The 25,241-nt window shown below is 43.2% G+C and overlaps 1 protein-coding gene across 5 annotated transcripts in view; it reads left to right on the forward strand.

The window, feature by feature from the left end:
• The first annotated feature begins 4,598 nt into the window (after positions 1-4,598).
• Positions 4,599-25,241, forward strand: part of Cep135 (centrosomal protein 135) — a 57,814-nt gene continuing 37,171 nt past the window's right edge. For 2 of the 5 annotated variants that reach the window (XR_389278.4, XM_006535025.4), the window contains exons 1-9: positions 4,599-4,870; positions 7,661-7,817; positions 9,138-9,328; positions 9,969-10,136; positions 11,339-11,480; positions 13,303-13,387; positions 17,333-17,461; positions 19,083-19,298; positions 22,668-22,733. Coding sequence is in view for 4 of the 5 variants with exons in the window: in XM_006535025.4 (XP_006535088.1) it covers positions 7,705-7,817; positions 9,138-9,328; positions 9,969-10,136; positions 11,339-11,480; positions 13,303-13,387; positions 17,333-17,461; positions 19,083-19,298; positions 22,668-22,733 (1,110 nt within the window). In the remaining variant the exon portion in view is untranslated. The other 3 variants (NM_199032.3, XM_006535028.3, XM_006535027.3) reach the window with 3 other exon arrangements.

Raw genomic sequence — 25,241 nt, forward strand, 5'->3', positions numbered from 1 at the left:
CCCAAGAGGTGGGGTTGATGATTCTTGGCTACTCAATGTATGATGAATGTTTGCATCATTTAAGGCATGGGGTGGGGATGTTGCAAGTTGTTAGTGGTCTTGATCAGGGAGAAAAAAAAAAGGAGGTCAGACACAGGGATTTCTTACTTTCCTTTTCTTTCCTCTATCCTTCTTTCTTTCTTATACTAAGGGCAAAGGTGGGTGGTGGGGGGAGAAAGGTTGGAAAGAAAAAAGGGAGATATAGAAATAATAGGGTAAAAGGGTAGATTATTGAACCTACTTTTAGACCAAAGAATATCAAGAAGACAAATATTTTTACATTGGTATGGACTTTGTATATTGATACAGATTTAGAATTATATTTTTGCTATAAAACACTATGTATATATGTTTCAACTCTTGATTAAGGTATTGTACCTAGTTAATGTGAAGTTCTAGTCCTTGAAAGCCGCTACTGCAAACTGTTTAGGATAATTAAAAATGCAAGTTAGTAGTCAGACAATCAAACCCATGGTTATGTTAGATATAAGTCTAATTAATTACAATAAGATGTTTTCAAAGTTGAACAGATAGTAAATAGCTAGAAACAAATCAGGTATACTATAGATAGATGGTTTTCAAAAACCTCAGAGATCCACAGAAATCACATTTAAGGATGTTTTATTAACAAAAGGCATTTTGACAATGCCTGGCAGCACCCCATTCTACTTCAAGGAAGATGATGAGCATCAAAGAGCATCCATATGGAATTTGCAAGCTAGGCACTAGGCAAGAAACTGCTGACAGTATGCTGTCCAAACTAGATAAATGAGACACAGGGAAGTAGACTGCCAAGTGTTACCAAGACAGGGTAAGCAGTCCTTCATAACTTGTGCTTCACAGAAAAGTCTGTGGAATATTCTGGGCCAGAAGGCTGAAGATGATGCTCCAACAACACAGAGAAATTTTGGGGGACTGTCCATGCATCCAAGTATGTATGTCATTTCTATAATTTTGGAAGTTTCTTGCCTGCACTTCCTGCATACCTAGGTAATATTTATTCCTTCTCAGGTCTCTGATGGTGTTGAAGACTAGATAGTTATAGTCTCACAATGATTATGATAGATATTGATTTAGGTATAGAACTTTAAACTCAACAAGATAGGATAGATAACAATACTTTCTCCAGGGTTGCCAAATACATATGGACTAAACTTTGCCAATATAATCTTATCAGATAGTTTTCATAACTGTTATTATTGTTTATAATTTATTATGGAAAGAGAAAGAGCCTTGTATAGGACTAAAAGGGGAGGTGTAGGGATCATCTCTTGTGCTCTGTGTAGAAGCATCACCAGTGAATAAAAAGCTGATTGGCTAATGACCCGAGGCAGGATTAGAAGGTAGGATATCTAGTAGATTGGAATTCTGGGATAGAGTCAGTTGGGGGTGACATTCACCCTGAACTCTGAGGAAGATGGCCACATGAACCTGAGGAGAGGTGATAATCAGGTGGCAGAACTTAGAACAAATGTGATAACTGAGTTATGAGTGGGGGAATGGGGAAGTCAAAGCTTTTGGCCTAGGCATTTATTCATATATAATTTTGGGAACTGGAGTGTGGGCGGGAAAGCCTGAAGTTACAGGTTTTACCTCAAAGGACATTTGGAAAGTCCTGAAGGCACTGTGACTATAGCAACCATCTGAGGTGGAAGCTGCCAGGAAGGGTGCTAAACATTCCACAATACTCAGGACAACTCCTCTCAAAAAGGATTGTCTGTCCAGGTGTTAGAGGTGGTGAGCCTGAGAAAGCCTGATCTCCTCATTTAAAATATATCCACTACATTCTTTTCACCTGCAAGCTCATGGCATTAACTTTCCATCACTGTGACAAAGTACTTTAAATTATCAGATTAAAACGGCAAAAACACTTTGGGTGTGTGTGGGGGGAGGTTGCTTCTGGCTTCCATCTATGGTTGGTTGGCTCTGTTGCTTTTGGACCTGTGACCAAGCAGAACAATCATGGCAGGCCTAGTTTCCTTCCACTAAACTACTTCTTAAAGGATCTGCTGCCTCCCAGCAGTGCCATGCTGAAGACCAGGCCATAGCCCACAGGCCTTTGGAGGACATTTGGCTTAGTTACCTTTCTGTTGCTGTACTAAGACACCACGACCAAGACAACTTGGACCAAGACAACTTGAGAGAGTTAGGGTCCATAACTGTGATGGTTTGTATATGCTTGGCCTTGGGAGTGGCACTATTAGGAAGTGTGGCCTTGTTGGAGTAGGTGTGTCACTGTGGGTGTGGGCTTTAAGACCCTCACCCTAACTGCCTGGAAGCCAGTATTCTGCTAGCAGTCTTCAGATGAAGATGTAGACCACTCAGCAACTCCTGTACCATGCCTGTCTGGATGCTGCCATGTTCCCACCTTGATGTTCCCACCTTGATGATAATGGACAGAACTTCTAAAACTATAAGCCAGCTCCAATTAAATGTTGTCCTTATAAGAGTTGCCTTGGTCATGGTCTCTGTTCATAGCAGTAAAACCCTAACTAAGACAATACCCATCATGTCAGGGAGTGTTTCAGCAGGCAGGCAGTCAGGCAGGGGTGGTACTGGATTAGCAGCTGAGAGCTTTTTTTTGTTGTTGTTGTTGTTGTTTTCAAGACAGGGTTTCTCTGTGTAGCCCTGGCTGTCCTGGAACTCACTTTGTAGACCAGGCTGGCCTCGAGCTCAGAAATCTGCCAGCCTCTGCCTCCCGAATGCTGGGATTAAAGGTATGTGCCACTACCACCTGGCGAGAGCTCACATCTTGATCTACAAGCTCCAAAAAGATAGAGCTAACTGGGAATGGCATGGGTTTTGAAACCTCAAAACCTGCCTCTGTTATAGGTCTGAGGTGGTTCGGAGATTCGCCAGTCTGACCATTAGTAAGTTTTAACAAAGAAGCTACTTTCATATACAGACACCAGTTCAACACCCAGATTGGGAACTCCTGAGTGCAGCACAGCCCCCAGCCACCTCAGTGGGGGACTTACACAGGCAAAGAGCACAAAGTCATCTCATGTAAAACAAGCTTTTGTTTACGAAGCAGAAACAGTAGTTTTGTTAAAGTTGTGCAAAACCAGGCAATTTTAAAATCTAACCCATTGGAAGTCCATTTTTGGTTTCTGCTTCTCTCAAGCAGTTTTAAAGTGAGCCATCAATATAATGTTAGCCATCACATCCCCAGTGACACACTTTTCCCAACAAGGTCACACCTCCTAATCCTTCCCAGACAGTTCCACCAACTAGGGGTCATGCTATTCAAGTATATGAGGCTATAGGGGCCAATCTCCTTCAGACCACCACATTTCAGATCTAAACTACAGCATCAGTTTTCAGTGAAAGCAACTCTTTTACCTTTACATCTGGCTTTCTTCCTCCTTACAATCAGGACCCCACCAGCCTCTAGGCAAACCTCATTCTAAGTGTTTCAGGAACTCCTGTTGGTGCTGATATTAAGTCTACAAAGCTCACTTTCTGTGGTGAGGGCATCTGTTTTCCTCCATGCCTCCACAGCCATGCAATTTGCTTAAAGCGCTAGGACTTGGGTGGGAAGCAGCAGCATTCTGCATTCTCATCTTTCAAGTTTTGTGTGCCAGGATCCCTGACCTTAGGCCTCGGAGGTCAGCAGTGACCCTGACTCTGGGTTATCAATGCCACTTGGAACAAAGGCTAACTGTAGCTTTCAATCCCATGTACCCCGTTGTATTTCTTCACTGAGTTTTGTTCTAACATTTAGTTGGTGTGTGTTTGGGGTAAGGGGGGCCACCAATGTTATCTATCTTCACTAGATGGCTATGCACAGCCAATTTCTGATATTTATGACTTTTTTTAAAAAAGATATTTGTCTTTACATAAACATATGCTTACTTGTATATGTGCAAGATGGTATAAAAATCTCTACAGGATTCATTAGCTCCTTAAAACTTCCAATTAAAAACGGACAAAGCACACAAAATGGAGACTGAGACGTGAAAACAAAGAATGAATCGGCACAGAGCAATTCACATCCCAACATACAGTTCCGTGCTGAGCAGTGGACAAAGTACATAGTCAGAGGAAAGGCCGGCTTGGTAAGGAATATAAGCAGAAACAAACAACAAAAGAAAACAAAACACGCACAAACAAAAACTCAACTCTTAACCATCTAGAAAGTTTTTAGGAGAGTGGTGGACTCTGGGGATTTGACCATGATCTTTGTAACCATGAGCAAGCTATTGTAAGCAATTCATTTCAATTTAACATTTACAAATACTGTGACAGATGCTAGAGAAATACAGTTGAATAAAAGAATATCTGATTCAAGGAGCCCACAATTGGAAGCAGCAGGGAGAAACGTAAACAAGTAGGTTTTGATGGTCGGATTCTATTCTGGGGGTTTACATGGGTACGGGGCAATAACTGTTATCAAGTGGTAGCCAGGAGAAGCTGCAAGGACAGTGACATCCAGGGGGAAGACAGGGCGATCAGCAGAAATTCACCTGTGAAAGGTCATTGGGGGTTAGCTGATGGTTACCGCCAGCGGCCAGTTGGCAAGGTCCTCGGGCACCGCAGAGGTTCGGGCTCCCCGCCAGGGGGCGCCGTAGCCCCGGCATCGGCCGGCCGTTACGTTTCCGGGCACCGAGGGCCGAAAGCCGCCATCTCCGGGCGGCCGGCGCGCGCGCCGCCACTGTGGGCCGCTCCGGTCCGTTACCGGGGCAACGGCGGCGCTCCCTCCTTGTGGGCCGCGACCGTCTCTCTCCGCGCCATTTTCAAACCGCGCTCGTGCCGGAGCCATTGGCCGCAGCAGGACGAGCCAGCGGGGACAGCGGGTCCGGAGGGCGATGTACCTCGGGACGGAGCGGCGGTGAGGCGCACCCGGGGGAGGCCGCGGGGGCTGGGCCGGGTCGCGGGGCCTCCGGGGCGGTCCCCACCCCCACCCCCGAGCGAGGGCGGGAGCCCGGGCGCTGCCGGGAGGAAGTGCGGGAGGGCGGCGCGGGGACCGTCCCACAGTCCGTCGGTCCGTCCGTCCGTCCGTGCGGCCCGGGGCCGACCCGAGGAGAACTGCCGTTCCACCCTCCGGCCTGAGCCGGGGAAGGACTGCTTGGCCGCTCCGGCCCGTGCCCTTTGCGGTGCCCGCACTCTGGTGTTGGTTTTTTTAAACGCTACTGTATCCGCAGGTTGCATATTTCTGAGAAAGTAAGAGGTGCCCGCTTTGAGACAACAACGCCCCAGGGTTTAGTGGACAGCTAGTTGTAACTGCGGAACCTACCCTTTTCGGCTGTTTTGATTTAAAGCTTGTGATCTGGAATATAGGGGAAACCCTAATATGTACATATCACCCCCCAGCCTGGAGGACTTTACTTATTATGGCCCATGGTCTTTTGATTCGTATTCTCATTCTGCCTTCATGAAGGATGGAGAAAGATGGTTTCCTGGTACCCGGAGTTGGCAGCTGTCAAGGAGGGGGCATAGTTCTTGGAGTTTGCCCCGCTAATTTATCTTGTCAGATGTTTTTCTTGTGAGCACAGGAGTTTCTGTAAAACACCTCCGGCATCAATCAAGTCCTTTTGTGGAGGGACCTAGAAAGCCCTAGGGGAAGCCTCTAAAAGAAGATCCTAGATTTGTTAACGGGGATAACCAAGAAGAAACACTAATTTAGAAGTAGCCCTGTGGTTGGGGAAGCTATTTTCTTGGGACAGCCTTCTTGGCTTTATGCTTTAAATAGGAACGGTGACATTGGTACTCGATCCCACAATGGGTGTTTGGAGCATCAGGTTTTGCATGTATTCATTTATGTGCACTTATAATTTTTACTAGTGGTGAAGGACATAATTTTTATTTGATTTAGAAACATGAGTTCTATGACTACAATTTTTTGGCAAAGGTTAGAAATGGTCTCTGCATAACTCAATTTTAGGGCAGATTGGTAGAGATAATAAATAATCATAGGTGTTTGAGAAGACAAGTATAACAGCTGGAGGTATTGCCCAGTAAAGAGTGCTCTCCTACCATGTCATAGGCTCAGTGCTTAACCCTGGATACGGTAAACAAACAAGCATAGAAATAGACAAGCATAAAAATGTATACTGAGCTACTTACATGTGTGTTACTTAAAAAAAAAAAAAAAAGGAAGTAAGATTGGGCCTGGTGGTACACATCTGTAGTCCTAGCACTCAAAGGCACAGGCAGAAGAAAAAGATGGGGCTGTCTGGCCAATAATATGAGTTCTAGACCAGTCAGGATGGTATATTTCAAAATAATGAAAAGAACCAATATGGGAGTGAAATTTACACGGTGAAATGCACCTTCAGTGTGCCTTTAAGCACTTTCCATGAATGTCTGTGCCTGGGTAACTTACCCCAGGCAGTCCTCTATCACTTTGGGAAAAAAGATCTATCCTTTCCAGAGACTCTCCAGAGGCCCGTGAAACTGTTTCTAGCCCGCGTAGGATAGCTTGTTCATCCCCTTTCCAGCTCTGTACAGTTACAGGTGAAGCTGCTGGAGTCTCCCTGTGCATATTCCTGTCCGTTTTCTTTTGTAAAGCTGTAGGAATAGAATTATGGTGTTATCAGCTAGGACTGTGTTTCACTTAATAGGAAGCTGTTTGGCTCGTTCCACAGTGGTTTTCTACTCTCTGGGTGGTGTGTGGATTTCTTAAGCTGAGAGTCTTTGCATGTTACGCACCTTTTCATATATTTCCCTCAAGATGCCTTTTGCAAGGTGTCTTTTCAAATGTTTGTACAACTAAAGTTTAGTTTTAATACAATTTTCTAGATCAGTCAGGATGTTATAAGGCCTTTGTCTCAAGACAATGAAAAGAACCAATATGGGAGTGAAATTTACATGGTGAAATGCACAGACCAAATTATCCTTGGGGGGATAATTTGAGACCAGGTCTCACTATGTATCCCTGGGCCTCCGACTTACTGTGTACAGTGTACAGGCTTGTTTCTGCCTCCCAAATTCTGAGATTAGAGTCATGTGCCTCCTACGAGATCTTGCCCCAATTTTCTTATTGGATTGTTGTGTTACTAAGATCCAAGAGTTTATTTTCTATTCAGTATGTAAATATTTTCTTAGATCTTGTGAATATTTTCTAGTACTCTAGTTTTCATTCCCCACTCGCATTCCTCTTTCTTGATGTTTCAGAGCTCGGATCCAGAGCTTCCCAATACTAAGAGAGAACAACCATTAAGCCGCATCCTGACCATGCCTTTACATTTTCCTTACTAGCATGTTTTGATGAGTTGATAGTTTCTACTTTTATGAGGTCCTACTTAGCATGTCTTTCTTTTATGTTTACTGTCACTAAGGGGTGCCCTGTGGGTTGTGGACATAGTCCCCTGTAGGGCACTTGCCTAGAATGAGCAGGATACCTGCCTGCCTGCCAGCTACAGCTCTGTAAGAAAGTGGAATTGCAAGGGTCCCCTGCCTGCCTCTGGAAAACCTTTGTTTCCTTCTAGAATTTTCATTGTTTTAAGTTTTAGATTCAGGTTCATGAAGAACCACATGTTGTAATGTAGCAATATGGAGATCATATGTATTGGATTTAACTAAGTATTAGTACTATAGAGCACTGACGACATTAAAAGAAACCAACGATTCTTTGATGTTAAAGTTATGTTTAACAGCTTGTGTTGATTCTCTCTTTCAGGCCTTTAAGTTGGGAGTGTGACTAAAACTGGTTTTGGAAGCAAGATGACTACAGCTGCAGAGAGAAAGTATATTAACATTCGGAAGAGGTTAGACCAGCTGGGCTACCGCCAGACCCTGTCAGTGGACAGTCTGCCTTTGGTAGAAAAACTTTTCAGGTAAAGATGAAAGTATAGTTATTAATGTGTGTAGTCCTTAATCCACTTACCAAGTTCGTAGCTGACCTTCTTTTCATGGTAATGCAACCAGTGGATTTTGGAGAAGTCCTAAGCTTGCCTGGTCTCTCTTTCATCCTAAGCCTGGTCCTCAAAAGAGGACCTTTGTGGGGCAGGATGCTAGGGGTCGCTATACCCATCGGGCCTTTCCCTGAAGGGAATCACACTCTGAGGTGTCTGATGGAGGTTAGAGGCGCCCTCTCCCGTCTCTGGCTTGTCGTTTGTTGTTATCCTTTCACAGTGGTGAGGACAAACACAGCCTCTGAGTGTGCTGGGCCAGTGCTCTACCATTGAGCGTTACTCCCACGCAACTTCCCCCTTAAATTCTGTCTGCCGAGCTGGCAATTAGTTTCTGCTAGTCTAGAAAGGCACTCTAATGTGGTGTTATTACTCCCATGTGTTGAGTCATGTAATGCTCTGTGAAGTCCGTGTACTCTCAGCCTTGCTGTCTTGCTCACTACTCCTTCTGCCTGTAGCGTGCTCTCCCTTTCTGTTCTTGCACCTTCTCACACTCCGTGCTGTGTAGGACAGGCACAGCATTTTACAATCACCGTGCATCATCCTTGACATCTTGGTTTAGTCTTCCTTGCATTGTAAACTTCATGAGACTGCCGTGTTCACCTATAGCTGCTATAGATTGCTCAACTAGTAAGCACGGAAATGTTTGCTTTATCGTGTGCCATGATGTCTCTTTGACAACTGTCTATAGAATATAAGTTCTTCATTAAAGAGTGCATTTGTGTGTGTGTGTGTGTGTGTGTTTTCTTCTCATGGAACATCTATGGAGTGAGTGTTGTTTTTTATTGATCTATGTGGTGAGAGGTAAGAGTGGTTCTGGTTGGTGTCTTCCTGGAGGTGACACAGGGCACACAATCAGGTCTATATTTACTCAGTGAAAAGCCGGGTTCACAGGCTCTGCTGCCTAGAGAAGGAGCGAGAGGGGAGAGTGACCAGCGATCGGGCATGCTAACTCATTTTGTTGAGTGCCCTAATTGGATGTTCCTAAGCAATAGGATTTTTAAACCGAAGGTAAAATTATCAATGAAATTACTTTCAGAACTGAAGGACAAATCAAACAAACAACCGTTTGATGTGTTTGTATTTTCTAGTTTATAGATAGGCCTGTTTTGAGAAACTTGAGGACCCTTTGATACCCTGAAAGAACCCTAACATTAACATATTTAATCCGTTTTAGAAATGTATTTAGTTACTAAAATGTCATGGAACGTGTTGTTACATTTGTCTTTTCTCTCTTACCACTAGTGACCTCGTTCATACGACAGAAAGCCTGCGGCAGTGCAGGTTGTCCTCGGGAAAGGCGGAAAAGGAAAGTGCCAATCTCGATTTTGTTTTGGAACCTTATAAACTTGAAAATACAAGACTGAATAAGGAGAATAATGAATTGTATCTGGAGTTAATGAAGCTCAGAGAATGCTCAGACAAGCACATTAAAGGTACATGAAACTTTGATGGTGATTTTTTTTTTTTTAATGAAGGCTCCTTGCCCTCTTTGGTTTTTAGGTGGAAAAGGCTAATGTCCCTTTAAAATACTTGATATGGAAAATGATAGACCTACCAAGAGCTCCCTAAATCCAATGAATAGAACTGTGGTTAGAGAGTGGACTAAAATGAGCACTCCATAGCTGTGATCATGTGCACTACATGTAGATTATGCTTCTTGGTTAGTAATTAGTATAGAGAATATCAGATGGTAGAACGGAATATGTTTTCTCAAACGAAAAGTAATGAATAAGTGAGAGCCAGGTATCAGTTACTTAGTGTTTGGGCCAGGAAGTAGATTTCAAAGGTAAAGGTAATTATTGGTTATCTTACTATAAATTTTATTTTCAAAATTCTTCACCCGAAACCCACCTTACTGGATCAAACCCATGGTACACATTGGGTGTATACATTAACAACAACAACAACAAAATCCCAAAGTCTCTTTCTGTGCTTCGTGGGTTATGTTCAGATTTGTAGTGGCAGACAGTGACTTCGGCTTCCTACAGAGCGTGTGTAAGGCTCGGGTGGCGCCTTTCAAGTCCGTGTGGATGGCTTGGGCCTTAGAACTGTTTTTCTCTTCCTCACTGTAAGACTTGAAGACGACACTGAAGAAATGTTCCCGTGAGACAGCTGATCTGAAGTTTCTGAACAACCAGTATGTTCACAAGGTCAAAGTCCTGGAGAAAGAGAGCAAAGCCAAGGATGAAAAGATCCAGCAGCTTCAAGAGAAGAACCTGCGTGCTGTGGTGCAGACCCCTGGTAACGCTCTGGTTTCCTGTGGTGCAGACCCCTGGTAACGCTCTGGTTTCTATAGTGCAGACTCCTGGTAACGCTCTGGTTTCTATAGTGCAGACCCCTGGTAACGCTCTGGTTTCCTGTGGTGCAGACCCCTGGTAACGCTCTGGTTTCTATAGTGCAGACCCCTGGTAACGCTCTGGTTTCTATAGTGCAGACCCCTGGTAACGCTCTGGTTTCTATAGTGCAGACACCTGGTAACGCTCTGGTTTCCTATAGTGCAGACCCTTTGGTAATGTCTGGTTTCCTTCTTAACCAAGCTGGGTAAAGCGCTCGTGGATACAGAACTGTGGGCTATATTTATTTTTCGTGAGAATCTATTAGTTTAGAAAGTGTAGCTCTAGTCTTGCTAGCTGCTGAGTTTTATACCACTCCAAGATCATCTATCCACTTAACATATCCCTGCTACCTACAAAGATAGCTATGGATAGGTATTCACTACTAATTCAGATTAGCGTATTATAGGTGACATCCTCTTATATTTAGTTTTGCTCTTTAGAGTTTTAGTTATCCACTCTTTGTGTGTGTGTGCAGGAATGTGTGTAGGCCAGAAGTCAACTTCCAGTTTCTTCCTCTATCACTTTCCACCAGGTTGTTTTGAGACAAGGTTTCTCACTGCGTCTTGAGCTTGCCTATTAGGATAGACGGGCTGTGCAGCAAGTCCAGGAGTCTTCTTGTCTCCTCCTCTCGGGTGCTGGCTTATAGGCACAGTACCAACACGCGGTTTCCGGGGACTGAACACAAGTCCCCATGCTTGAACAGTTTTCCATTTGAGCAGTCTCCCGGCTCCAGTTGTCTGTTCTTTTGACAGTGTTTAATATACATGTGTATCTTACTCTTGCCGTCAGTGCTCCTTGTCTGACCGTGTTATGTTAGCACACGGCACTGATCACTGCAAGGCACACTCAGCTTTAAGTCCTGCCAAAATCTAATCTAGCAGAGGGACAGTTTAAACTGTGCATTTGCCTAGCCTGTAGGCACAGAAAACTTATTTTATAACCTTGCCTTATTAGATGTTTCAGGAACACAATTTTCAGTCACAGATCAATGTGGGTATTTACGGATGAGCCCTCTTTATAACAGGTTAGCTTGTGCTTTTTAGTACCTAGAAAAGTATTGTGTTTATCCTTTGTTTTTAAGCCATACGTCTGTCTCTGCTTTCTTAGGTGGCAGGAAAAGAAACATTGCATTTAGGCGCCAGCGGATGCAAATCGATGAACCAGCCCCACCCTCAGAAGTCAGCGCATACCCGGTTCCTCAACCAGAAGACCCATACATTGCGGACCTCCTGCAAGTGGCTGACAACAGGTGTGTGATGCTCTTCCTTTGCTGAGGCTGGGCGTGGGAGAGAAGTTTAGCATGCCTGAGGACCCGAGTTCAATCCCTAATACCAAAGTCGGCGGCGGCAGCAGCAGCATCTTCATCATCTTCTTCATCTTTGTGGACGTGACTGATCCTGTGGTCCCTGTTGTATCATAAGGTGTATAGTGGGAAGGTTTGGACTTGTCGATTGTTGCATCCCCATGTCTAGCACAGAACATTGCATCGGCGCTCAATCTCAGTAGGTATTTCCAGAATAATCTGGATTTTTTTTTTTACGTATTTAAAAACTCTGATTTCAAACAAGTCTGAGGTTTCTGCCCATGCTTGCTGTAAAATAACTTACTGCTGTTAAGAACCTATCTCAATAGAGTCACTTTGACATCTAAGTAGGTTATCTTTTTCTAGAATCTCTACTGCTTCAGATATAGCAAAATGCCAGCTGGACATGAATAGATTCCTAACATGGTCTGAAATTCTTATCTCATGAATTCCGTAGCCTTGTATTTATATTTCCTTAAGTATAAATCAGACTTAGCTATGTATTTCAGTTCATTAACTGTTCCTCAGGCCTCCAGGGCGAGACCCTGAGCACGTGCTCTGAGATCATCAGAGGAAGGTGCTGCTGCCAGTTGGAAATGCTTGCAGTCCACATGTTGCTAAGAGAGTTAGGGACAGTTAAGGGACACAAGCAAGTCCCAGTGACCCTGGGTGAGGCATCCAAACTGTGGTACACACAGGGATAGTTTTTAAGGACTTTGTGGTTCATACAGAGAACACAGGAGGTTTTCAACCAGCTATATCTAAAAGAGCATCGGTCGGGATCTGCCTAAGATTGTTTCAGTCATTTACTCTCTCCTAAAATTATGTGCCTCTATTTATATGGCTGTCTTGACCTTTTGTGGGTTGCTCATCTGTTCAGGGTACAATCAGGTAGCCTGGTGGTATTATTTAGAAAATCATTTACACTGTAGAAGTGCCATCAGGCTATAAAACAGTGGGCGGTTTTATTCTGCATGCACACACACACACACTCATTGCATACCATCTCTTCTGTATTGGTGTTGCATGCCTGCATGCATGCTCTTATTCTCAACTTAGAGTAGTAGACACTTTTGGCTTTGGTAAGAGTTAGGATGAGGTCTCAGCAACCTACTTATTGCAGCTCATGGAAATTCTGTCTTCAAAGCAGACCTGCTTCCGGCTTTTCTAGCCAAAAGTGGGTTATGCCATACTGAGCCGATAGAATCCATGTAGAGTTCAGGTGATTTGGACAAAGTCTCGATTTTGTTAGAACTTACAGGTTCTGGGAAAAGCAGGCTTTGCTGGGGTCACTTAGGACATTGCAGTTTTCTCAGTTCTTTGCTCTCCAGAAGTGTAAAGTAGTTTATAGGCAACACAGGGTTGTCTGGGGTCAAAAAACCACCCTATTTCACTTAGGGATATTGTGAATTTTGGACTGGGTTTTCAGTTTCCTGAACCTAAGGATTGGTAGCCGTACCTCAGAGTTGTTCTAAGGACCCAATGGAAAAGTGAGCTGTTTTCTTGCATGATGTATATGAGTTTCAAATCTCTTGCCTCTCAATTTTGCTGTCTGCTCTCCAAGGTGATGTACTGTCTTCCTGCCGAGGCACTGGGACCTTGAGCAAAGCCCTGCGTCGCTCCTGCAACAGCATCACTTGGATGTTCCATTGTGGTGTCTTGTCTCTCTCCACCAAAGTGTCTGTTACACATGCTGACATATGTGTCTGTTACACATGCTGACATACGTGTCTGTTACACATGCTGACATACGTCATACATGTTTCAGGATTCAGGAGCTGCAGGAGGAGGTCCAGCAGCTGCAGGAGAAGCTAGCACAGATGGAGAAAGGAGTGCTGGACTACAGCAAGCAGGTGGGCTTTTAGTCTCTGGCTCTGGGTGGGGATGTGTGTGCTCTGATCGATCGTGACTAGAGTTGTCTTTTACTTGTTATTACAGATTCCTAGCTTTAAGTACAGCCTTTTTCTTTTCCAAAAAGCTTGTTAGTTGAGTTAATAGGTGGAGTAGCTCTCCATTACTGGTCCATTATTATTCATTGAGGGTGAGCAGTAATTTTAGTTTTAATTTTATTTAAAGCATCTCTCTCCCTAAATAAAAAAATTTTCCCCAAATAAAACTTATAAGTGTTAACTATGTTCATTTCAAGAATAATTTATTGAAGTATGACAACATACTTTTATAGTCATACTTGTTTTATAATTATATTTGTTAGGAGGGCCAACAAGATGGCTCAGTGGGTAGAGGTGCTTGCAACCAGGCCTGATGGCCTGAGTTTGACCTCGGGGACCCACATGGCAGAGGGAGAGAACCGACTCTTAAAAGTTGTCTTCCAACCACCATTTATAACGTGCACACACGGAATATGGAAATGAATCATTTTTACAAACAAAAGAAAATAATTGTGTAATTATTATTTTAATTATTTAGTTTTTACTTTGGATATAAATGTTTGACAGTTCCTCTTCTGGGCTGCTGTCTTCAGTGCAGCTCCTCTGGAAGTTATTACTATAGTATAACGCAGTTGTCTAAGAGGCTAGAACTCAGTAGACGCTATGTTAGATCGTAATTCCAGCAAGCTCTGTGTACTTGCTCTCTGTGCTGGTGTCTTTTTATTTTATTATTGTTTCATTTATTTACACTCCAAATGTTGCCCCCCATCCTAGTCCCCCCTCTAAGGGCTCTTCACCCATTCCCTCATCCCCTTTGTCTCTGAGAGGATGCTCCCCACCCCACCATCCCATCCCCTCCCCCCTCCCCACTCACTCCCAGCTCACCCAACTCCCCTGTCCCCCTTCCCTGGGGCATCAAGTCTCTACAGGATTATGGGACATAATCTCTCCCACTGAGGCCAGACAAGGCAGTCTACTGCTATATATGTGCCGGGACCATGGACCAGTCCATGTATGCTCTTTGGTTGGTGGCTTAGTCTCTGGGAGCTGCAAGGGGTCCAGGTTAGTTAACACTGCTGGTCTTCCTATAGGGTTTCCATCTTCTTCAGTTCCTTCAGTCCTTTCCCTAACTCTTCCACAGGGGCCCCCAACCTCTGTCCAGTGGTTGGCTGTAAGTATCTACATATGTCTCAGTCAGTTGCTGGTAGTGTTTCTCAAGAGGACAGTCATGTTAGGCTCCTGTCTGCAGTCACACCATGGCATCAGTAATAATGTCAGGGTTTGGTGCCCCCCCAAGGGATAAATCCCAAGTTGGACAGGTCACTTGATGGCCTTTCCTCCAGTCTCTGTTCCATTTTTGTCCTTGTATTTCTATTAGTCAGGAACAATTCTGGGTCAAAAACTTTGAAGATGGATGGTCCCTGTCTCTCCACTGGGCCCTGTCTGACTGCTGGAGGTGGGCTCTTCAAGTTCCCTCTCCTCACTGTTGGGCATTTTGGCGGAGGTCATCCCTAGTGAGTCTTGAGAGCCTCTCACATCCCAGTTCTCTGGGATTTTCTAGAGGTTCTCCCCTGCCTGCAAACCACTGCAGCTTCATATTTCCATTCATTCTCCTGTCTCCTCCCATACCTGATCCTGCCTCCCTCTTTCCTCCCCCTCCTCTCTCCCACCCAGGCCCCTCTGTTCCCCTTCTAGTGGGATTGAAGCATCCTCACTTGGGCCTTCCTTCTTGTTAAGCTTCCTACTGTCTGTGAGTGTGTCATGGGTATTCTGAACTTTTTGGCTAATATCCACTTTCAGTGAGTACATACCATGCATGTCCTTTTGTGTCTGGGTTACCTCACACAGGATATTTTCTAGTTCCATCCATTTGCCTGCACAATTCACGACGTGGCTGACCAGCGTACTTTGTTTCCTACTGTGCTCCCGGAGTTTAAACTTGGTAACTTGTTTTTCATGTACATGACTGCATTTTTTTTATAATCTGTACATATAATTCTATATGTACCTAATGTGTTGGTATACCTCTTGTTTTTAAAGTACTTTGAAAATTATTTGGATTAGAAAGGAGTTAAAGGAAATTTTAATATCATCAAAAAAAAAAAAAAACCCAAACAAACAAAACAAACAAACAAAAAAAAAAAAACAAAAAACCAAACCAAAAACCACTTTTGTAAAGACACTAAAAGCTGTGGTTCTTGGCCTGTGGGTTGTGACTCCTTTGGGGTCACATATCAGATATCCTGCATATCAGATATTTGTGCTATGATCATAACAGTAGCAAAATTGCAGTTATGAAGTAGCAGCACAGTGGTTTTATGGCTGGGGCAGCACACATGAGGAGCTGCATTAAAGGCCTCAGCGTAAGGAAGGCTGAGAACCACTGCACTAAAGTACCAGGTATTCACACTGAGTTGTAGCGCCGCGGTAAGGAACTTGCCTAGCATAAGGTGCTGCGTTCAGTTCTCAACAGAGGGAAAAAAGACCCCCACAAAAGAAGCACAAATTGAATGTTGTTGCTATTTTTTCAGTTTATAACCACATTTCCCTCAAGTACTTTATAAACATGAACTGCCCAAACCTCGCCATCTCTCTGAGGTGGTTGACGTGTGTGGAGGATTTGCTCAGCCATTCTGATTAAAAGCTCCTGTGCTGTCTATCCATTGTAGTTGAGTCCTCTCTGCTATTGATTCTTTTTTCTGGAGTTTGTTTTTCTCAGAACTTATTCCAGGTTGTGAAGGCTAGGGGGTCAGCTCAATGGCAGGCACTCACGGAGCATGCTCAAAGCTATGCACAGAAAGCAATACAGGCATATACCAGCACCCCATATTCTCCTGTTTCCAACCTCTCCTGATACTATCAGCATTTGCTCAGGCTATCTCCTTGTTGGAGCTTCCTGGTTGTACCATTAAACAGTAATATTTGTGCTCAGGGTCTCTGAAGACTTCATGGGTAGGGCGTTGTTCTGGATCAATGCTCAATTCTTCACACTCCTCTCCAGCAGTGAGCTTCCTTGCACGGTACAGTCCAGTCACGCTGAGCCATTTCTGCGCCTCAGATAGTTCCCAGATTTTGTGCTTTGGTGCATCCTGCCTGGGGCATCCTTTTTCTTGAGACAGCATTGCTGTGACCTTGTGTGGACACTGAATTAGCAAGGCCTTGGGTGTGTTACAGGCCAGAATGCAGAGTGGGTCTGCATCCCTGTAACTTCTGGCGCTCTCGTCCCAGCCTTCCCCTCACTGTTAGCCACGATTCAGATGCTTCCCTGCGATGCTCTCTGTGTCTGAAAGTCAGAGCCCGTTGTCTCATCCTTACACCCATCACTGGGTATCAGTAACTATTGAACTGACTCGGTTTTTCCTCTCTGTTCTTGAGGAAAAGAAAACAAAAACGTGTGTGTACCTGCATGCAGTTTTCCTAATTCTTGCATGTGAATTAATGTCAGCATATGGCTAATACTGATCCTTTGACTAAATATAAATAATAATTAAATTCACTCTATTTTCATGTCCTTCCTAATACTGAGTAGATAGCAACTTGGTTTTTAGTCTTTCCCTTTCATTCATGTATTCATTCATTCTGCCGAGTACTGCAGTGTGTCAGACTTACCCAGTATTTGAACATGTATATAATCTGCCAAGATATTTCTCTTCATATAAACAATTGCCTAATTTTAAAGGGGAGAAATAAACTAAAACATTAAGTTAGAGTCAGTCCCATAATTGAGTGCTGTTGGTGCTGTTGATGTTGCTCTGTTCTGTGTTATGTGCACGTGTGGGTTGCAGTATAAATGGTGGCCGCTTGTATGCACCGTGGGACACTAGCATAGAGTGTCTGAATGATTGTGCAGTTAAGGATTCGCTTTGCCACCAGACTTTGTCAACTGAAAGCAGAACTTTCTGTTCTCAGATTGAACTGAGAGAACGAGAAATACAGCGACTGTCACTTGCGTTGGATGGCGGTTGTTCCCCTGATGTCCTGTCTCTGGAGACCAGAAATAAAACCAATGAGAAACTCATTGCTCACTTAAATGTCCAGGTAATGGCTCTTAGGATGGGTTCACTAACTATATAAAAACTTGAGTTTCTTTTTTATAATATCTGTGAGTTTATAAAAGTGACAGGCTGAAGTATTATTTATAAGACAATTTTTGTTTGTTTATTAATTTGTTTATTGATTTTTGTTTATCCATTTTAAGATCTCACTATATAACCTTGGCTACCCTGAAACCTTCTCTGTAGACCAGGCTGGCACTGAACACACAGAGATCTGCCTGCCTCTGCCTCTGCCTCTGCCTCTCCAGTAGTGGGATTAAAAGTGTGCGTCACCATGCCTGGCTCTCGAGGGTTTCTGATAGAGCCAGAGTCTGTAGAAATAAGGGGTAGCTTTTGAGAAATCAGAATGCTTCATGAGGCAGCAAGTAAGATAGGTCTAATGTCACAAACTTAAAGGACCATGAACCCTAGGCAGTGCCTTCAGTTTGCCCTAGAATCCTGCCTCTCCCGCTCCCGAGTGCACAATTACAATTACCACACTTCACTTATTCATAGTTTTGTTTTTGTTTTGTTTTGTTTGTTTCTAGGCGTGCCTCAGCCCCTTAGTAAATTCTAGACTACCATGGGTTGCATGAGACTCTATCTTAAAAGAACAAAACAATAACAAAATGTATAAGTATATAGGAAAAACACAAAAACTATTTTAAAATATATTTTAAAAGTTTATTTTTGTATATTGGGGAATTCTTGATGGCTCTATTTTTAAAAACTTAATGACTATTTTAATCTATGGTATACATATATTTAAGGTATACATATATTTATATATACTATATGCCATAGATTATATGTACTGGCTATAATATATGCTATATATCTATTTTATACTTTATATACATATTATATATCATATCCTAATATATAATCTATTAATGTGGTGAGCATGTAGCTTTGTAATAAAATGCTGTGTAATATGCAAAACCCAAGTCCAGTCCTCACCATCTGCCTTTTCATGCTCAGATCAAAGCATGGTGCAAGGACACACAAGCCTCATGTTTTTTTTACCTGTATGTAGCTGGGTTTGTTCAAAGATTGTAGAGCAACATTCAGATACTGCTGTCCAATGGAAATGTGAATCCAGACAGATGGAATTAATTGTAAATAATGTATTTATCCAATAGATCCAAAACTTCATTTCAGCATATAATAATTTTTAGTTTTCTAAAAAACAACAAACAGAATCCCAGGATTTTGACACCTCGTGTGTTTTACGTTTTGAGCACATCTCAGTGTAGACTCACCATCTTTCCAGTCTCAGCAGCTACACCTAGATGCCAGTAGCTACTGTATTGGGCAGTACAAGTTAATGCCATTGTGACAGTATTGTCATATTTTTAAAGCTCTGTTAGGAGGAAGTTCACACGAATTTCTTATCTTTTTGTATTTGAAAATCAATGCCAGTGGACATATAGATCTATTAAAGTCACATTGTGAGTTTTGGGGGGAAATATAGTATTTAAGGTTGCACATAAAAAATAGCTGGATTTAATAACTTCAGCACCTTTTAAAATAGAGTGTTTAGAACTTCTAGTTTGAAAATTCAGAATTTGGATAGTTTCTCAATTTACATACACTCAGTCACTCTGATTATAAATTGGATTTAGGTTGACTTCCTCCAGCAAGCTAATAAAGAGCTGGAGAAGCATATTCAAGAGCTCATGGAAACCAAGGAAACAGTGACAACTGAAGTTGTGAACCTCAGCAACAGAAACGAGAAGCTCTGCCAGGAGCTAACCGAGATCGACCAGTTAGCCCAGCGGCTGGAAAGGCACAAGGAGCAAGTGCTGGAGACAGCAGACAAGGAGCTCGGGGAGGCAAAGGTGACCTCAGGCACAGAGCTGAGCCCAGGGGGAGGGAGAGCTGGGCTCCGGGAGGGAGGGAGGGAGAGCCATGCTCAACTTTGGGGTTTGCTCTGTGGGGGGTCTGTTTATGCCTTTAGTGATCTAAGGGGTTTTGTTTGGTTGGTTTTCTACAGTCCTGGAAATTACTCTAAACTCAGAGATCTGCCTGCTTCTGCTTCTGGGTTTAAAGGTGTGCACTACCACGCCTGGCATTTTTTAAAATTTTATTTATATTTTATGTATGTAAACTTGCACTCCAGTGGAGGATATCAAATCCTATTATACATTATTGTGAGTCACTCTGTGGTTGCTGGGAATTGAACTCAGAACCTCTAGAAGAGCAGTTAGTGCTCTTAAGGGCTGAGCCCCATCCCAATCCTCCACCCCCTGATAATTCAAGGTTTTCTTAAGCATCATTTCCACCCTCTAAGAGACTGCCTCTGTTGTAGTTGGTTTAGTTCTCCTGATGGACACTTGTTCATAGAGTAAATGTCTAGACTCTGTCCTGATTTCCTCTATCGTTTCCATCCCGTCCTTTTATCTCTGAAGTCTATCTTCTTGTCAGATTTAACTCAAGAATCCTTGAAAGATTATTTTTGCATGTGTGTGTTCACATGTGTAGGCTTACATATATGCATTGGTGACCATGCCAACCTGTGAATATGTGTGTGGAAGCCTGGAGCTGACGTTGGATGTCTGTCTCAATCACTGTTTATTTACTGGGCCTGGTTCTGTTCCTGAACTCAGCGCTCACTGATTCAGCTTGTCTAGCTCATGAGCTTGCCCTGCGGACCCCATCTCAGACTCTAGTGTCGGGATTACTGGCTATTGCCCACTCAGCCCAGCATTCACAGGGCTTCCCAGCATCCGAACTCTGCTCATTAAGCCTGTGCACTTTGCGTTTTATTATCTGAGCCATCTCTCCAGCCCCTTAAAGGCATCTTAAAAACATTTTCCTTGTGTATTTTATAGTTGGTAACCACCATTCTTCATCTTCCTGCTAAAAAAGATGCATAGAATCAAATTTCCTGATTATAATATTAATCTCTTAAAGCAAGTTTTACTGTTATTTAAAATGCAGCAGTGAGTCCCAATGACCTTTTCTCCTTGAAAGCCTCACAAAATGTACCCCATTTTAACATTTTATACTTGATGCCCTTTTTATGATCAATTTATCATACTGTCCGAGAGTTTAAAAAAAAAAAAAAAACACGTATGAATTGAACTTCTTTTAAGTCTTTGACTCTAAAGTTCAATGTGTTAGAATATTCCTCCACATGGTATTATCATTACCACAGTTAGTAATCACTAGGTCAAAGTGACAGTTTACAGTGCTAGTAAGTATTTTAAAAGTAAATTTGTATTTGAAAAACATCCCAGTGAAATGCAATGGGAGAAAAATAAAGCCTTCAGCCAGCTCCAGCCTGGCCTTAAATGATCTGGGTATCTGATGCTTCAAAGTGTGCTTTTAGAACATGAATACGATTTCTTTGAAGCAGAGTGCTAACAGCAGTTATGAAAGGGAGAGTAAGAGTGGAGAACTCACACGTACCTAGACCACAGGCCGGGTCTTCAGCAGATCATCTCTAAGGCTCTAAGGAGCACTGTGTGCAAATTAAGTCACTAGATGCCAGTCTTCAGAAGCCCGCGCAGGGAAGATGAGGCTCAGTGGTAAAACACTTCTTAGTGTGTCCCTGCGCCTGGGCTCCCTCTCCAGCACCACAGTTCACGACAAGACTGGTTGTGCTCATAGCTTGGTATCATGCTTGTGAACTCTTCCTGCCAAGAGTAGGTAGACCCCAGGGTGAAGCCCACTGTGTGCACCACTGCATTTGTGTTAGGCAGTGGTAACTCCATACTTAGTGAAAGAGAAGGAAACTATGTTAGCATAATACAACTATTAAATAAAAGGCCACAGCAAACACACTCAGTGTTGAAAGGCTAAAATCCTTTACTCTAGAATCGGGAGTGAGTCTAGGATATGTTTGTTATTTCTGTTTAGCATCATACTGAGGCAGAAGTGGAGGCACACACCTAGAATTTCCAGCATTTGCAGGGACTGAAGCAGGAAGACGGTGCTTTAGGCTAGCCTGGGGTACTCTCTGAAACATCTTAATAAAATTAAGCTAACCTAAAACACAGCAATTAGACACAAATGATAAAACAGAATAGAAGAGTAACAATTCTTTGATCACATATGACATGATCTTAATTGTAGAAAATCCAAAGATTTGCACACAATGGAATAGAATAAACAAATTAACAAAATTGCATGTTAAAACACACATGTGTGTGCACACACACATACACACACACACACACACACACACATCAGATAAAATTCTATATACTAAGTATAAAAAAAAATCCAACAAAGAAATTCGTAAATCCCATTTGTAACTACATTAGAAAGAATGAAGTTAACCAGTGAGGTAGAAACTTAAAGACACAACAGAACACTGGTGACAGCTGAAGGGCTTGGGAGTGGAAAGACGTCCTGTGTGCCTGTGAGTGTAGCTAAGGAGACCTGTGTTGTAACATAGTCTGTGAGTTCAACTCAAGTCCTATCAGAACACAGTGCTAGTTTTTGCAAAAGTAGAAAATAGACCCAAAGTGTCCATGGACTCTCATGAGCCAGCCAAACAGTCTTGGAAGAAGACATGGGTCAGGGACGTAACCCAGTTTGTAGAGTGCTCGCCTCACACTGAGGCCTTGGTTTTGATCTTCAGAACTGGGCTGTCTGGGGTGGGGTATGTACATAGAGTTTTGGTTCTGCTTTTCTGGTTTTAGTGTATTGCCATATACCTCTGTCTTCTCTCTCTCTCTCTCTCTCTCTCTCTCTCTCTCTCTCTCTCTCTCTCTCTCTCTCTCTCTCTCTCTCCTTTCTGTATCTTCTGTCATTGAAGGTGGTGCCTTGTGGCTTGTTGTGGACAAGGCCCACAGATGTCAACTTGAAGCACTAATAGATTGCTGTTGGATCCCAATATTTATTTCACTGGCTTTCTGCTCTCTCGGTTGTAGTGTGTGCAATCCAGGTTGGTAACAGCAGGCCGAGAGCAGGGAAGAGCATGGCAGGAACTGACTGCCGTCGTTCCCACCACTGAAGACCAAGAAGGGAGACATGGCTCTCTATGTGATAAGCGAGTGCACATAAGCACTGAGGACACTGCAGTATTAAACAGATGCTTCATCTCGTTTTGCTCTCTCTTCACTGGGGCTGAGCATTAGATTCAAATCCCAGGCCCAATGGGTAGAGAGAATGCAAGCCAGCTGCTCTCAGTCAGTACGCCACAGTGACGGACAGTGATAGGGTCTCAGATCCTTACCTAACAAGCTTTTTATTCCTAGAAAGAGATTAAACGAAACCTCTGTGAAATGCGGAACCTTGAGGAAAAAATGTCAAAACTGCAGTGGGTAAGTTGACGACACACTGTTCCAGTGTTCTCCTCCCCAGATTGATGCCTGGTTCGTAGGTCTATTGAGATACAATGTGTATGGACACTATTCAGTCACTTTAGTGGACGGTGTGGCTCTACCACAGTCACAGAACTGTATAGCCGTCACTGCCGATCCCAGAACATTCATCACTCTGGAAAGAACTCTCATGCCCATGAGAAGTGACCCCAGTGCCTTCTGCTTAGCCCCTGACAGCTGCTCACCTACTGTCGGGGGCTAGAGTTCTCCTGACCGTTTGGTGAATGATGAATCCTGCATCCTTTTGCAGCAGGGTTCTTCCTTCATTTGGGATGTTTTCATGGTTTGTGAGGTCACAGCATGGATAGGAACTCAATTCCTTTCCACAGCTGAGTATAAATGGTCCACAGTGTGATTTTGCAATTCCATACTGTTACTATTCTCTAACCATTTGTAGTGCAGGTTTGTAGGTTGAACTGAAAATTTGAGACCCCTGTTAGCAAATCTATATTCCTCTAACTACTCTATAGCTTCTCTGGTTACTGATAACAATAACATCTTAACTGGTAGTTATTTATTTGTTGACTGTTATAAAAATACTCCTTGAAATTGCTTTGTTTGGTGTCATTCAAGTGGTTTTCTTAGTCACAGTGCTTGTGTGACCTTTTAGGGAGAAAGCCAGGCTTCATGCCAAGATACCCCTCGATACAGAGACTGCCTGGACTTAGCAGAATGCCTTACAAGTTAAAACTGGTGGTCACTCTGGGGCAAGGGGGAGGGGGCTCTCTTCAATGTGATAGCCTGCTGTGTCAGAAGGGTTCCTGTAAGATTAGAAACAACGACCAGCAGTGAATTGCATCTTTTCATTATATATAGACTAGCTGCTGTATTTGGGATACATGTATGTCTATGGTATGGTAGCATGCATTCACTATTTGTAGATTTTTGTACATTTAGTATGAAGAGCTCATGATAGTGACTTGCTTCTTTCTTCCTTTCTTTCTTTCCTTCCTTCCTTCTCTCTCCCTCCTTCCCTCCTTCCTTCCCTTCCTTTCTTCTTCCTTCCATCCCTTCTTTCCTTCCTCCTTTCCTTCCATCTTCCTTCCTTCCTTCCTTCCTTCCTTCCTTCCTTCCTTCCTTCCTTCCTTCCTTCCTCCCTTCCTGAGACAGTGTTTCTCTGTGTAACAGCCCTAGCAACCTTGGAACTCCATTTGTAGACCAGGATGATCTCGAATTTCACAGAGATCCACCTGCCTCTGCCTCCCAAGTGCTAGGATTAAAGACATGTATGCCACCACTATCCAGTGATAGTGGCTTCCTTTTAAATTGAACTCAGCAAGTCTTGACTCTGGCATTGAGTAACTGGGTTAACTAAGCCTGCTGAGGGAGTTCACTCTTGAGCCTTGTAACTGTAAAGAGGGTGTTGATTAGGTTTTCTTTGGAGCATGGCCTCTGGGTGCAAGAGGGTTGGCTGCTGTTCACTATTGCATGCATATCATGAGTGCTGCACTATTGCACACACATCGTGAATGCTGGGGACAACCGGCAGAGCTTGTCTCACATCCATGATCGTTTCTCAGTAATGTTGGCTGACACTCACTTTCAGGAGTTTCTTGTATTTCCTGTTAGTATTTCTGTGTTGTATGTGTTTCAGAGATAACAATGATACTGATAGCTAATGTCCACTAAGCACTTGCCCTGGCAGAAACAGTGACTGTCCCTAGGTCTGTTCTGCTGCCCTCCTTAAGCATAGGGGTTAGTAAATTGTGTTGTGCATATTCATTAGAGAGAAGTAGGGCAAGTGCTAAACAGATGATTTACAAAACGTAAGAGTTCTACTTTCCACAAAAGAGCATCTGTTAGCATCTGGGTTTCATGGTGTGTTTGTTTTTTTTCCTTTATTTGTTTACTTTCTTTTTTATTTGTTTACTTACTTTTAAGGTTATTTTTACATGCAATGCATTTTGATATTTTTCCCCACTAGCTCCTCCCAGATCCTCCCTCCCTACCCAATTTTCATCCCCCACCCCTTCTCAAAAACAAAGCAAAAGCAAAGGTCAAAACAAACAAAAAACAGTAAGACCAAAAATACCAAAACAAAACAAAAAGCACATACAAAAACCATGGAGTCTGTTTAGTGATGGCCAATTTCTCCTGAGCATGGGCCTGCCTGGGGTGGTTAATGTACAGAGTGATGCTCCATTGTGGAAACTGATTTCCGTCTCCCAGCAGATGTCAAATTCAGACAGTTTCTTGGCTAGGGGTGGGAGACTATGTCCACTTCCCCATCTACCTTGAACCTGGATGAGCCCTGTGTACTCTGCCACAGTCTGGGAGTGCATCAGTCCTGTTGTCTCTAGAAGACACTATTTCCCTGGAGTCATCCACCATCTCTGCCTCGCATACTCTTTCCAGATCCTCTACTACATAGATCCTTGAGGGCAGGTTTGATAAACACATCCCATTTAGAAATGAGTACAGAAGTCACTCACTCTCCACACATTGTCC

Source organism: Mus musculus, chromosome 5 (assembly GCF_000001635.26).
Source record: "Mus musculus strain C57BL/6J chromosome 5, GRCm38.p6 C57BL/6J".
Classification (NCBI taxonomy): Eukaryota; Metazoa; Chordata; class Mammalia; order Rodentia; family Muridae; genus Mus; species Mus musculus.